Source organism: Scylla paramamosain, chromosome 12, assembly GCF_035594125.1.
Source record: "Scylla paramamosain isolate STU-SP2022 chromosome 12, ASM3559412v1, whole genome shotgun sequence".
NCBI lineage: Eukaryota > Metazoa > Arthropoda > Malacostraca > Decapoda > Portunidae > Scylla > Scylla paramamosain.
Window position 1 is genome coordinate 15,346,929 of NC_087162.1, and position 15,113 is coordinate 15,362,041.

General features: G+C 42.1%; 2 protein-coding genes across 2 annotated transcripts; one reads left to right on the top strand and one right to left on the bottom strand.

The window, feature by feature from the left end:
* Positions 1–534: 534 nt before the first annotated feature.
* LOC135105403 (uncharacterized) lies at positions 535–1,056 on the top strand. The gene has a single exon (XM_064013539.1). It carries the CDS (start codon positions 535–537, stop codon positions 1,054–1,056), a length of 522 nt encoding a protein of 173 aa, XP_063869609.1.
* Positions 1,057–1,578: 522 nt separating this feature from the next.
* On the bottom strand, positions 1,579–5,232 carry LOC135105733 (uncharacterized). Its single transcript, XM_064014175.1, has 3 exons — positions 4,917–5,232; positions 2,922–3,299; positions 1,579–2,170 (listed from the first exon to the last, which is right to left on the bottom strand). The coding sequence occupies exons 2-3, from the start codon at positions 3,243–3,245 to the stop codon at positions 2,063–2,065; spliced, it is 432 nt and encodes a 143-aa protein (XP_063870245.1). The 5' UTR covers positions 3,246–3,299; positions 4,917–5,232; the 3' UTR covers positions 1,579–2,062.
* Between the last annotated feature and the right edge of the window lie 9,881 nt (positions 5,233–15,113).

A 15,113-nucleotide genomic window follows, 5' to 3' on the forward strand; every position in this document is an offset into this window, starting at 1 on the left:
GAGAGAGAGAGAGAGAGAGAGAGAGAGAGAGAGAGAGAGAGAGAGTTCAACAAGTATCTAGTTAAATAGCATGTTTCTATAGTGTTCATAAAATCCTCCTAAGGAAAAAAAAAAAAAAAACACTCCTGTCCTTCCCTGCGGATAATGAAGGTCCTGGTGTTTGACAGAGGGCGTGGAGGATGACCCTTCCACCAGTACCGGAGGACGAGGACCTGCAGGCCAGACTCCTTGGACCTTTACCACCAGACTACCCTCTGCTCCTTTCGGTGTTGAAGGACAGATACCTCGAGCCGCCCTCCACCAAGCCCTACAACCTCTCCACCGACACCCTCACCAGGAGACTGAACACCTACGGCAGCTACGTCTTCATCATGCCTCAGATTAAGAACCTCTTTGGCGACCAGCGGGGAGGGTTTCTTCGTGGAGGCAGGAGCTTTGGACGGCGAGCGGCTGTCCAACACTCTCTGGCTGGAGCGGGAGTTGGGCTGGACAGGTCTCCTTATTGAACCTAACCCGGTCAACTACAGGAACCTGATGACGAAGCAGCGAAAGGCATGGACGTCGCACACCTGCATCTCCCTGTACCCTTACCCAAAAGAGGAGGTGCTTGTGTCGCTGTCCAGGGGTGTGCAGAAAGAGTCAGAGTTGATGCGACGTGCCAACGATCCACACGGATCATCATATGTCCTCGGAGTGACCCTGGATAGCACCCTGTACGACTCCATGTTGCTCCAGGCCACCAAGTCGTACTCATTGGTGCAGTGCTTCCCCCTCGTCTCCTACCTCCTGGCCCTCAATGTCTCCACAGTGGACCTGCTCTCCCTTGACGTCCAGGGCGCGGAGAAGGGCATACTGGAGAACGTTCCCTGGTCTCGCTTGGTCGTACGCGTCGTAGTGGTTGAAGTTGTGCATCACTCGGCCTTCGATGAGGTCTTCGTCGAGTACATGGGGAGCCAGAACTTCACCCTGGTGTACTTCAGGGGCGAGGACTACGTGTTTGTGAGGAACGGCGACCCCCTCATGAGCAAGATCCAAGGGGTGACCATAGTTGAGTGAGTAATCACATAACACTCACTCCAAGTGTGTTTATCTTTTCTCAATCCCAAATCCTCCGATCGACAAGGAATCCATCAGGTTGCCTTACTAGTCTGGCAGCAGATCAGAGGACTTCAGACCGAGAAAAAACTTGAAATACAATAGAAATGAGTGCAAATGTTTACTCGACTTCTTACCATTATTGTGTCCTAGTAAAGAACAAACCCTTGCCTGACACCAGTCCATGAGGCGAGACTACACTATTCAGGACCCCCTATTCTGAAACACCCCAGCCTCTCATAGGGGCTTATTTTCAAAGGCCCCAGATATAATTACTCAGATTCTCATGTGTGTTTTATTGATTTGATGATGTAGAATCTTTATTTAACCATTACTGGAGCCATGAAAACACTATCGAAATCTTTAATAGCTTTCACTACCTGAAGCCTGTTGAAGTGGTAGAGATAAGACGCTGTAATGTAGTATTGTAGTGTGAAAGAGAGAGGCAGAAAGAGGGGTTAATGTACAGGTATTAAATACAGATTAAAGTTTTTTTCTTTTTTATTGGCATCTGTTATCACATTAAGTATCAAGGATGTGCGATAAATAAAAGGAATGCCTGATATGGTTATTCATTGCACCAGAGTATTACTGACAATGGTAATAATGATAATGGTAATGATAAATGTAATAATAATGATAATGATAACGAAATAATAATCCACATTACTTACAGCACTAATGAAAGACCAAAGGAAGAGATGAGTATATCCTTGCACTTGTATAAAACACACACACACACACACACACACACACAGACACACACACACCTTCTCCACACCACATACTAATGCACAAAATATTTCCTCGGACATGAAGGACGAAAGAAATGCGCTTTTTTTCGCAGGAATCATGCCACGTTCTTGCAACGCCAGATCTTGCTACGTGTTCGACTGTGAGTAGGCGGGACGGGCGGGAGGCGTCCCTTATTGCATCACCCGTGTTGACTTGCTCTTGGTTTGGTTGTTCATTGTGTCTGCGTGAGGACCTTCCAGGAAATGAGACACAGGAGGGAAAGGCAGAGACCCGTCGCTAGAGTGTTAACGAAGAAAGACTCCTGCTGCTCCTCTGCGGTCTGTAAAAGTGATTAATTGGTTGGTTGGTTGCTATTGGTATTGGTATTGGTATTATCGCCACAGCAAGAGGGTCATATGGCGCTGCTGTGAAAGGGGCACCAATGGGATGATTAACTGTTAACCCGTTTTACCTTTTATGCATTCATGACCATATTTTAATTTGCTTATTTTTCTATTCTTTCTTCATGTCCAGGAATCTAGCTAAGAGCACAACAGTGACAGGAAAGTCCGCTAAATACCGTTCCCAAACAGTTATGGAGAGGAAGAGTGGGTGATGTAATAAGATGAAGTGCAGTATGGTAAGATGTGTAGTGTGACGTGACAAGGTGGGCTTTGTGTTGAAATACACGATGCTACAAATCTTACTTGTATAATACGTTTTACTCCTGTATACACATTACTGGGAATTAGAAGCGTGTATAAACGTAAGACATAAACTGGTGTTGCGCATACTTCTGGCTTCTTTGCATTAAGTGGGAAGCAACGGGACAAAGATAATATGTATTTATTTATTTATTTATTTATTTTTATTTCCTTGTGAGTCATTTCCGTACGAGTTAACTGTTACTGTAAACAAAACTGACGTGCATCAATTGATTTCTTTCAACTTACATCTATTATTTGTACAAACTAGTCAAAGATAAAGCAGAAAAAAGTAAAAGCTATCAGTCAATCAACAAATCTCAACAGGTGTCTCATGTTCACCTGCAAGTCATCACAAACAACAGGTGAAGGTGGAACGCGACTTACCGCTCTGTGTTCGGACTGGAATGTGTCGGCCACTTGCTTCAGCTCCTTGCCCACCTGTGCCCACTCCACACACGCCCCCTCGGCCTCACCTGGCGCTCCTCGATCCTGCTCCTTCCTTGGGGGGTGCGCGATCCACTGCAATAGTGGTAGGTCGAGAGGACAGCTCGGGGCAGTAGGTGTGGCAGGGGCGTGCGAGTCTTGCGTCGGGGCATGGTGTGTGTGTGGAGGCGCCCGAGTCTTGCGGCGGGGCATGGGTGTGTGTGGGGGCGCGTATGTGTGCATGGGCGGGGCAGAGTTCCTCGGTCGGGAAGAAGTAGACGTCATGTAGAGGCGTGGGCGACGGTGTGTTGCTGGTGACCACGTCAGGAAGAGCCAGATCTGAGGGGAGGGAAGGGGAAGAAGGGGTGAGCCTCACACACGTCATCTCTACTCAATAACTATGGCAAAAACGGAAATGGGTCTCTTCTTTTTTGTATCAGACTCCCTAACTAATTAAATACAAAGAACGTTGTGTTGTAAGGTAAAGCAGAACGAACGTACAAAATCTTATTGAAATTAAGCTTCCTAACCAACTTAGCAAAGAAAACGTTGTGTTGAAGTGAGATGAAGCAGAACGTACTGTTAATTTCTATATTTAACATCCTTATCAATCAAATACAAAGAATATTACTTTGAGGCGAGACAAAGCAGAACGTTTTTACCAAAGAGGCAAGCAAAACGTTCACCTGAAGGATGCGTGGGAGGAGGGCGGGAGGAAGAGGGAGGCAAGAAAAACTCGTGTTTATTAAGGTGGAAAATGTTCCGGTGAAGAAAGGGCGAGTAGAGACAATACTTATTGCGACACAACAAGTAATAGCATGTAAGACAGAAACACGTGAGGAAAGGGAAACTCTCTCTCTCTCTCCTCTCTCTCTCTCTCTCTCTCTCTCTCTCTCTCTCTCTCTCTCTCTCTCTCTCTCTCTCCTCTCTCTCCTCTCTCTCTCTCTCTCTCTGGACATTTCCTATCACAAGTAATCCTGCCCTGACTCATGAAGTACCGCTAGGGCTGGATGGAAGTATGTACTAATAGTAATGTGTGTGTCACTTCTCGGAAATATGACTAATAAACATAATACATGAATACGTTTGCACACTAGAACAACTGGAAACACCACACTGCGAAATAATGAAGTAATCAGAAAGCATATCAGCAGATAATGATACACAGAAATATGTATATGAGAGAGAGAGAGAGAGAGAGAGAGAGAGAGAGAGAGAGAGAGAGAGAGAGAGAGAGAGAGAGAGAGAGAGAGAGAGAGAGAGAGAGAGAGAGAGAGAGAGAGAGAGAGAATATATCGAGCACAAAGCACAGAAATAAGAATTACGACAAAAATAACGTTAAAAATAATAGAGTAACCGGAAAAAAAATCAAGACCTAATGAAAATGATGAAAAGACGTGTATTCAACAGGAAAAAACAAATAAATGAAAATAAAACAAGGAAAAACAACAAGAAGGAAAATATGGTGATAAAGACAAAAGCACACATAAGATAACGATAATGAAAGACTTATCAAAACAAAGAGAAGAGAAAACACACAACGAAAGACAAAAAAAAAAAAAAAATGTGATAAAGAGAAAAGGAGAGGAAATTTTAAAGATAAGATTAAAAACGGTGTGCTGCTCAACTGGAGTGTGAACGAATCGCAAATGGTAAAGAAAAGTAAAGATATAGTTATGGAAATTGTGCAGAGACAAATGAGTACCTAGGTTCATATAAGTTTTCTGCTCAACATCACCACCACTACAACAACAATAACAACATTAAATAACTACTATTACCACTAACACCACCACCACCACTACTATTTTCTTTTCAAATCCAAACCAAGATATTAAATAAGGAGAAAAATATTAACACACACACACACACACACACACACACACACACACACACACACACACACACAGCACCTTCCCTTTCCCCGTATTCTGCCTTAACAACCGAATCACTTACCAGTATTGCCAGCCTGCAGTGTGGCCATCATGTCGCGGCGGCAGTAAGGACACATTTGACCTGTCTCGCGCCTCGTCCCCGGCAGGTCAAGGGGCACAGCGCAGACGTGCCAGATCGTGTTAATCATTACAGTGTTTGAACTTGAACTGCAACGCGAGAACACACAAAATTTCAAATCACTGTTACAACGCAATGAGTCAGTGCACACGCTTTCACTTCTATGTTATCCGGGAGATGAATGAACACTGGTCCTGTCAGCGCGGGGTGAGGAGGGGTACTGACTCGGCCAACGTATAGCGTGTGCACTGTGCAGCGCCAGTAGCGGTCACTGATCCTTCAGCCAGCGAACCCATCCTCCTCTGTTGACAAGTATGCACTTTTTCACATGTAACTCTCAGTAGCTGTAGCAGCACTGCGCCTGCGCGTGGTGGAGCGTGGGGAAGTGTCGTAGCGTCACATCCTTCAGAAATTGTTGAAGTGGAATCTGATATTCGTGACGCATTTAGGGGCTTAAAAAAAATAAATAAATCACTTGGCAACTGAAGAAAGCACGTGGGCGGTAGACGGGCGGCACGTTCATACGTTTGTGTGTGTGTGTGTATGTGTGTACAAATCCACGTAGGGTTAGGGAATCATAGGATGAGGTCAGGGCGCCACAGGTTGTAAACAAGACCAAGGTAATCATGCCCGCGCGTGAAAGTAACGGGACTTGTCAGTGTCCTTCAGAGTAACCGACGGGTGCCTTCTTGTGGTGAGTCATGGGAGGGAGAAACAAACAAACGCATCCACGGAGGCTTGGGAACGACTGCGTGTCATGTACTGAACGTGAACGATACGCGCTGGGGATGTGACGTAAGGAGTGATAGTGTGGTAATGATGTGCGAGTGTCTTTTTGACGTCCAGGCTGAGTGTATGTACTTTAACTGGTTAGGGGCGCCACTGGTATGAAGCTGACAGATACATGAGGGATGGAGAAGAGGGGGAGGAGGAAGAGGGAGAGATTTTTTTTTTTTTTTTTGGGGGGAGGGTAGATTTTACAATAAACCTTCGAAAAATCTGAGTACATGTTGCTCTCTCTCTCTCTCTCTCTCTCTCTCTCTCTCTCTCTCTCTCTCTCTCTCTCTCTCTCTCTCTCTCTCTCTCTCTCTCTCTCTCTCTCTGACCCACACCTCGAGGGAATGAGTTGGGGTTTGTGAGCGACGAGGAGGAGGAAGAGGAAACAGTCAGAGGGAAGGAATAAAGGGAGAGGGAGACGGGCAGGTGAAGGGAGGAGGGGGCAGACACACCTGGCTGCGGAACACCTGCCTTGCACCACCTCACTCTACCTTACGTTAGCCTAAACTTTCCCTCTCACTCGCCTTTCGCTTGTGGTCACCTTTGTCTCCTATATTCTCTCTTTTTTATTTTATTTTATTTATTTTTCATCTGTGATATATGTTTCTCTTCTTACCATATCCTGGTGCATCTTGTTTCATATCTCCCTCAGTTTAGGCGTCAGTCTCCCATCACTTACATATACATTAAGGATTACGCGATTTTTTTTTCTCTCTCTCTCTCTCTCTCTCTCTCTCTCTCTCTCTCTCTCTCTCTCTCTCTCTCTCTCTCTCTCTCTCTCTCTCTCTCTCTCTCTCTCAAATGTGGTTTAACACGACTTGAAACATAGGAGCATTACATTTAATTGAATTCACACGAAGTTTTCATTTTAGCATGATCCAACCCAAGCTTTATATTCAAAGTTAGGATTAAGAAACATGGTTAAGTAGTTACTGTAGGCATTAGTATAATTCACTTACTATATACGCAAGTGGGTTGAACAAGATGGTGCAATTTAACTGGACAAATCCTCTAACCCCCGTTTTCTCTTTTCTTTTTAATGTTTTATGTTTATTTATTTATCTATCTACATGATTTTTGTTTACATGCTGCCTGGAGGTCCCTATATATCGCGTCAACCGAGAGACGCTGCGTACTTTACAAAAGCTAATTATCTCTGCTTGTGCGGTATACATTTTAAAGATAAATGAACTGATGTATAGTATTGGTACATAATATAATAAAGCTAAAAGGTATACCGTACAAACACAGATAATGGTATGCCTTTCTCCTTTATCATACTCCGTGCATTTAATATCACCTCTTATCTTCTTACACCTTGCCTATTTATTCTCTCTACTATTCTTGTATACCTTACTGTACCTTATCTTGCTTAATTTCTCATCTACAGCACCTCATTTCACCTCACGTCAGAGTCACGTGCTCTCTTCTCACCTGGCCTAAATTGCTTTTACCTTGCGGCTCCTCACCTGAGCGTCGTTCTTCCCCTATGACTCATCAACACCTGAAGGAGAAAGATACGTTATGAGCAGGCGAGGGAGAGGCACAGTACTGCTTCCTGCTTAGTGTTTGGGAAGATTCATGTTTTTTTGTTTAATGTTGTGCATGTGTGTGTGTGCATGGAAATAAGGGGAAATAGGACGGGGAGAAGAACGTGGTGGTGGTGGTGGTGGTGGTCGTGATGGAGGAGGAGGAGGAAATGAAGGAGAAGAAATAAAAATAAGGAAAAGAGGAATTACAGATGGATGAAGTAGAGAAAGAGAAAGCAAATAAGGAAAAGTAAAAAAAAAGGAACATTCAAAATAAGAGTAGAAAAAGTAGAAAGAGGAGGTAGAGAAGAAGTAAAAGAAGAGGGAGTAAAGAAAGAAAATTGAAGAAATCAAAATACAGACAAGCACGAAGAGAAACAGTATGAAAAATGGAAAAAAAAAAAACACAAAATAAACCAAAATTAGAGAGAGAGAGAGAGAGAGAGAGAGAGAGAGAGAGAGAGAGAGAGAGAGAGAGAGAGAGAGAGAGAGAGAGAGACACCTTCCGTAATAAAAAAAATAAATAGATAAAAAGGTAGAGGCAAAAAAAAAAAAAAAAAAAAAAAAAAATATATATATATATATATATATATATATATATATATATATATATATATATATATATATATATATATATATATATATATATATATTTGCGACTGAGCAGAGAGGGAGAGAGGGGAGAAAGAAGGAGAAAAAGCGGTATAATCCATGACCTGGACTGACCTGTGTCCCTCGTGACCCTTGATGCCGCCAAACAGCCTTATTAGTGTGTTTGGGGCGAGGGAGGCAGCAGGTGTGTGCACTGACCTGCTCCAACCTGTCCCTCGGTTCCCACGACTCAGCGCCACCACCACCACCACCACTTGTCCCTCCTCCCGCCCCATCTCCTTACCTCACCTTCACCTGTGCTTCTCCTCAACACAGCTGCGAGAGAGAGAGAGAGAGAGAGAGAGAGAGAGAGAGAGAGAGAGAGAGAGAGAGAGAGAGAGAGAGAGAGAGAGAGAGAGAGTCCTTGTATTTTACGAAAGAACAAGAATAACAGAAGAGAACAACTTGACTTTCGTTGTTTACATGTTTAGTATGACGAGACAGGTGTGGGTGAGTGGAGAGAGAGAGAGAGAGAGAGAGAGAGAGAGAGAGAGAGAGAGAGAGAGAGAGAGAGAGAGAGAGAGAGAGAGAGAGAGAGATACGTGGGAATGCTAGAATCACTGGAAAGATAAGAAAAACAAGGAAAATTATAAGAATGGAGGCAAAAGGACAACGATTTAAGTAATTTTGGGCGTGATGTCAACAGAGATGGTGACGTGTGCTCCGGTTTCCTGAGAGAGAGAGAGAGAGAGAGAGAGAGAGAGAGAGAGAGAGAGAGAGAGAGAGAGAGAGAGAGAGAGAGATGCCACATCTTATTACAGTGTTGTTTCAGTCTTATTTGTGTTTCGAGATATAAAAAAAATAGATAGATAAGTAAGCAGATACATATATAGGTAGTGAGATGGAGAGATAGGTAGGCAGATGAGTGGTTCAGAGAAAATAACAGTACGTATAGAGAGATAAATGGATTGAATGTTTGATAGACTGACATGTAGTAAGATAAATGAATGTGTGCTTTTACAAATAGAGAAACGTATAGATAGTTAAATGAATAATAATAATAATAATGATATACTCTAATAGATAAATAGACACAGACAAGTGAATAACTCATAGATAATTGATATAAAACGTTATAGAAAAAATAGTAGTCGTAGTAGAAGCAGCAGCAGTAGCAGCAGCAGCAGCAGCAGCAGCAGCAGCAGCAGCAGCAGTAGTAGTAGTAGTAGTAGTAGTAGTAGTAGTAGTAGTAGTAGTAGTAGTAGTAGTAACTCAGCATGCATTTCAGTATCATGCATTTCACGAGAAACTTTACGCATATAGCTCTCTCTCTCTCTCTCTGTGTGTGTGTGTGTGTGTGTGTGTGTGTGTGTGTGTGTGTGTGTGTGTGTGTGTGTGTGTGTGTGTGTGTGTGTGGCGGGCCAGCATGTCCTCCTGAGGTCAGCCAAGCGAGACGACGAGGCTCCCGATAATAACACTTTACCTTTGACCCTTAATGACATTTCGCCCACCTTCTTTTTTTCTCCTTTCTGGCGCCTGACCGCAGATCAAGTGTTCCCGCCGAGTGAGGTCACCCGGAGGAGGAGGAGGAGGAGGAGGAGGAGGAGGAGGATGAGGAGGAGGAGGAGGAGGAGGGAAAGAGAAAAGAGGGAGACAAGTGAGGAAGAAAAGGGAAGAATACAAGCCATACACAGTGCGAGTGAGTCACCCATTGAGAGAGAGAGAGAGAGAGAGAGAGAGAGAGAGAGAGAGAGAGAGAGAGAGAGAGAGAGAGAGAGAGAGAGAGAGAGAGAGAGAGAGAGAGAGAGAGAGAATGATAGTCGCAAGGCAATAAATAAATAACTTGAACATTCGATTAAATACGAACGCCTATAGCGTCCGATTGACTCCCGTAGAGAGAAAAAAAGAAAAAAAAAAAAAACAAAACTTCTGATAATAAGAATATCTACCCAGAATCGAACTCCTTAGAACTTTTAGACGCAAAAAATCGAGTGCTGTATAGTGGTGGTGGTGGTGGTGGTGGTGAGGTGTTTGTACAAGTAAGGGAGTGGAGAGAAGAGAGGACCTCGCCTTGTCAAAAGTGAAGAGACGAACTGGTAAAGGCGATGCAGGGATAGATAGCACTGACAAGCATCCGTGGGTCCTGATAGTAGTGTTTTGTTGTCAAAGAGGAGGAGGAGGAGTGGGAAGATTGATGATGTGAGAGTACACACACACACACACACACACACACACACACACACACACACACACACACACACACACACACACACACACACACACACGATTAGCTGGATGAAAGTAGTCTTAGAGCCAGGACAACACGATCTTGACTCAAATCCTGTACACACACACACACACACACACACACACACACACACACACACACACACACACACACACACACACACACACACACACACACACACACACACACACACACACACACACACACACACACACACACCTGTCACGGGGAAAGAGGTAAACATACGAATCTAAACGAAAATTATCACACACACACACACACACACACACACACACACACACACACACACACACACACACACACACACCTGTCACGGGGAAAGAGGTAAACATACGAATCTAAACGAAAATTATCACACACACACACACACACACACACACACACACACACACACACACACACACACACACACACACACACCACATATATTTCTGAAAACACAAAACCAACAAACATTACGAGAAAAAAAATGCTGTCAAGTGCAGTACACTATCAATAGATAAGTGAATAATAGATTGATAAAACAAAACCAGTGAATAAATGAATGAAACAATACTGCGACACAACACATTCTTCATTCGTCCTTGAAAAATAAATAAATATCGCAGGAAGGAATAAAATCCTATAGCAGGGAACGTATCTCTCTCTCTCTATGCGTTGTTTACTCTTCTGGTCTTATCTTTACCTCCTTCTCTTTTCCTCTTTGTCTCTTTACTTGCGCGCGTCTCCATTACAAAGCGCAGGGTAGAGAGAGAGAGAGAGAGAGAGAGAGAGAGAGAGAGAGAGAGAGAGAGAGAGAGAGAGAGAGAGAGAGAGAGAGAGAGAGAGACTTGTTTGTGAGTTGACGTCATTGTCTGAAGGCAGGTGTCGCTCTCTGTAGAAGAAGAGGAGGAGGAGGAGGAGGAGGAGGACTGGGACAAATAATGATGGTAAAGGAAAATGTGAGGAAACCATATAACATATCCGCAGAGAGAGAGAGAGAGAGAGAGAGAGAGAGAGAGAGAGAGAGAGAGAGAGAGAGAGAGAGAGAGAGAGAGAGAGAGAGAGAGAGAGAGGTATTTATCTATCTAGTCATATTTCATACACCCATCATCTATTTTCTCTGCCATATGTTTGAAAATTGTTGATTCATTTCTGCATCACATCTGTTCCCTGGTGGTGGTGGTGGTGGTGGTGGTGAGGAAGGGTGAGGGAGGGAAGGAGGAATAGGACAGGGAGGTGATACAGCTGAGTAAATATGAGTAACTGGCGACTCTCCAATCATTTTCCTGCACCTGTCCTTCGTATGAGGTGATTGTGTGTGTGTGTCTGTGTGTGTGTGTGTGTGTGTGTGTTAGGATCATTCTCTTTCTTCTCTTCCTCCTTCTTTTCCTCCTATTTTTGTTTTCCTCTATTCTTCTGTCCATTTTTTCTTTGTCATCTTCCTCTTCCTGCTCCTCCTCTTTCCCCTCATTATCATTATCTTCATCTCCATATTCATCTTCTCTCTCTCTCTCTCTCTCTCTCTCTCTCTCTCTCTCTCTCTCTCTCTCTCTCTCTCTCTCTCTCTCTCTCTCTCTCTCTCTCTCTCTCTGCATATAAAGCTGTAATCTTTCCTTTGTTTTCTTCTTTCCTCACCAACCTCTCATTTCCGAAACGTGATAGAGGTCACGACAAAGATCTCGGTGGTGGCGGTGGTGGCGGCGGCGGCGGCGGTGATGGTAACATGTTCAAACATGAAAAAAGGATAAAAAAGAAATACGTGTTTTCTTTTAAACAGAAACTGGAATAGTGGTGTAATATAAAAAAAAATTATTTCGTACTATTGCTACTGAAATGTTTGCTGTTGTTATGGTTATTATATGTTATTGTTAGCTCTTTATCTATTCTTTTATTCTTATTTATTTATTAATTTATTTTAATTTACAGAATACCCACACACTGATTCGGAAGCTTCAAATAAGTAAGTAAAATGGGAATAAGTTTCAAGTATATAAGTGTTAACTAAACTAATTCTTCATGCCGTGAAATCTGTTTTTCTAAAGGAAAAAAAATGATAACGAGAATCGAGAAGAGACCACGATGCGTTTAGGAAAAGAGTGCGTGTGTGCACCTTTCCAAACCCCCTCTGGAAATCTCTACAACGTAAACCAAAAAAGTTAGCCATCCTAATCTCTCTCTCTCTCTCTCTCTCTCTCTCTCTCTCTCTCTCTCTCTCTCTCTCTCTCTCTCTCTCTCTCTCTCTCTCTCTCTCTCTCTCTCCAAAATTGGCCTCTTTAATAACGCAATAACAGCGTAACACGACACGTCATTGCAGAGTCGCGTCACTTTTGTCTCCGACACGTGCTTGCCGTTGTTTTCCCCTTTTCCCATTTTCCCAACACCCCACCTCTCAGTACCCTCCCTTCCTTTCCTCCTTCCGTCCCTCCCTCCGTACGTTCGCCCATCTTTCTGTCCCTTCTCTCCTCATTTCCTTCCGCCCTACCATCTTCGTTCCTCACAAGGTCTTCTTATTCTTATTTTTTTTACTAGCATGAAGCTTTACGACTGTTTGTTCTCTGTGTGTAAATTTGTCATTATAAGGCACAGAAAATAGTAACGTATGAAAGAGAAAGAGGAGCGTTAATGTAGGGAACGCGTCTGGTTTGTTTGTTAGTTAGTTAGGAAGCTAGTTAGTTTGTAAATAGTTGGTTAATTAATTAGACGAAGGCGTTAACATAATTATCACAACAACCAATTGAACACTGGATCGTGCTCTGAAAAGTTGTGGCATTGTTACCTCTCTCTGTGCTTTGAACAACCCGTAGTGGAATAAGAGTTATAGCAGTTGTCAGAGGTGTCTTCATGGTCCTGCTGATAGTTTAGCGGAGATGGTGCGGCGTTTATCCATACACTGCTTCATAGTTCTCATAAATGTTGTGTTTCTATGTTGCACGATCTTTTTTGCGTCCATGAATTTCTAAGAAAGGCACTTGTGGGTTCAAAGAAACGCGCTGAGCTTGATGAGCGTTACCTAATTTGTATTAATTGCGTATATTAACACTCACACGATCATATACGACTTGCAACAGTTATACGCATCATCTTGGCACAATAGAAAAAATACTTAACATGAAATCTATAACTTTAAAAACTCTCTTGCTTTTCAGTCTCTTCAATGGTTTTGCAGCTTAGGAAAAACTAAATCTACTTCCCATTCTGTATTTTTGTGTTGATATGTCCATGCTAATGAATTTTTACGGTGATCTTAATGTTAAGGAGTAACCGTCTTGATTAACCATATCCGTCGTCCTTGAAAATAGCCCTTGTGATAGAAGAGATATTTGAATTAGTGGAAGTTGTAAGATGAAGATTAAATAAAAGTTACAGAAAAAAAAAAAAAGTTATTTGTAAGAGCCTGACTAACCCTGTCGTTGCCCTTGAAAATACCCTTTATGATAGAAGAAACCTTTTTGGAATAGTGGAACTGGTAAAAAAAAGATTAAGCAGAAGTTAACACAAAGAAAGCAAAACTGGAGTAGGTACTCTTGAAATAAATACCTAGCACGGATGACAGACATAATTTCATCATCTGGGTCAACTCCCCACCGCACAAACAACAAGAAAGAAGCAAAGGACAGGAAGGAAGCTTTCGTTCTCATGCCACGAAAATAGAGTTACACGACATTGGTCCAGAGAGGCAACATTGAGTAATAAAGTAGAAGTAGTTGAGGTAGTAGTAGAAATAGTTGTAGTAGTAGTAGTAGTAGTAGTAGTAGTAGTAGCAATAGTAGTAGAAGTAGTAGTAGTAGTAGAAGTAGTAGTAGTAGTACTAGTTGTTGTTGTTGTCGTTGTTGTAATACTAGTAGTAGTAGTAGTAGTTTATGAACAGCTTAACAATATAGTCATTACACAAATTCCTGTTCGTTTGATCGAGAACAGTACAATTTCACGATAGCTTTACTTAAACATACAAAATATTGCAGTTCATAATAATAATAATAATAATAATAATAATAATAATAATAATAATAATGATAATAATAACAATAATAATAACAACAATATCACGAAGAATAAGCAACACCAGCAAGCTATCCTGAAGAGAGAAAAAGAGTGAGAGAGAGAGAGAGAAAAAAAAAAAAAACAAGCAGTTCTTAATCTCGACATATGAAACATTAAACCTATAAGTTACTTTTTTTCTTTTTATGCAAGAGGATCTTTGGTGGTCAAGGGCTAAAAATAAGAAAAAAAATAAATAAATAAATGAAAATAAATAAATAAATAAAAAAGGCCCACTCAGGATGCTAGTCCCTAAACGGTAAGGCCACAAAGATGAACTAAAATTAAAGGAGAAATGTCTTGAAAATAAAACTTCTTGCAAATAAAGCACATTTATTTACGTTAAACTAACCGTATTTTACCCTCAACCTCAGTCCCTCACAACTGGGAATCGAACATTCCAGGCTTTTATTAGGTCGTCAGCAGATCACAAGGGCCTAAAACCGAGCAAAGGAAGGAGAGAGAGAGAGAGAGACCGGGAAGCAGATTGCATTACGTGGCTTGTTTTTCTAGGAAAAATTTATAAACAAGGAAAAAAATGACTAACAAAACTCAAATTTGTATAAATCACAGTAACGTAACCGGAAAACAGAGAAGAAATGTGTCATGCTGTTCTGAGTAATGGCGTCATGTAAAATGAAAATAATAAAATTTAAAAAAAATAGTTTGAGCTTCTGAAGAAGTTTAGGACAAGGAAAATTTACTGCGAAAAAAAAAAACACGCACGTACATGCTCCCTCACGTACAGCAGGGCGGGACTGATGGGAAAATATAGCATAGGAAAATTAAACAATAGTGAGAAGTAGAGTAGGAATAAATTTAGAGATATGATGATGATGATGAAGAGAGAGAGAGAGAGAGAGAGAGAGAGAGAGTTGGATGAATAAGAAAGCCATGAAACTGGAAAATAAGCTTAAGGTTTTACCACACACACACACACACACACACACACAC

Excerpts from the sequence above, each read along its gene's own strand:
- LOC135105733 (XM_064014175.1), bottom strand. The coding sequence starts at position 3,245 with ATGACGTCTACTTCTTCCCGACCGAGGAACTCTGCCCCGCCCATGCAC. Across the intron at positions 2,171-2,921 it reads TCCAGTCCGAACACAGAGCG|ACCGCAGAGGAGCAGCAGGA; the intron begins GTAAGTCGCGTT and ends TCACTTTTACAG.
- LOC135105403 (XM_064013539.1), top strand. The coding sequence starts at position 535 with ATGACGAAGCAGCGAAAGGCATGGACGTCGCACACCTGCATCTCCCTG.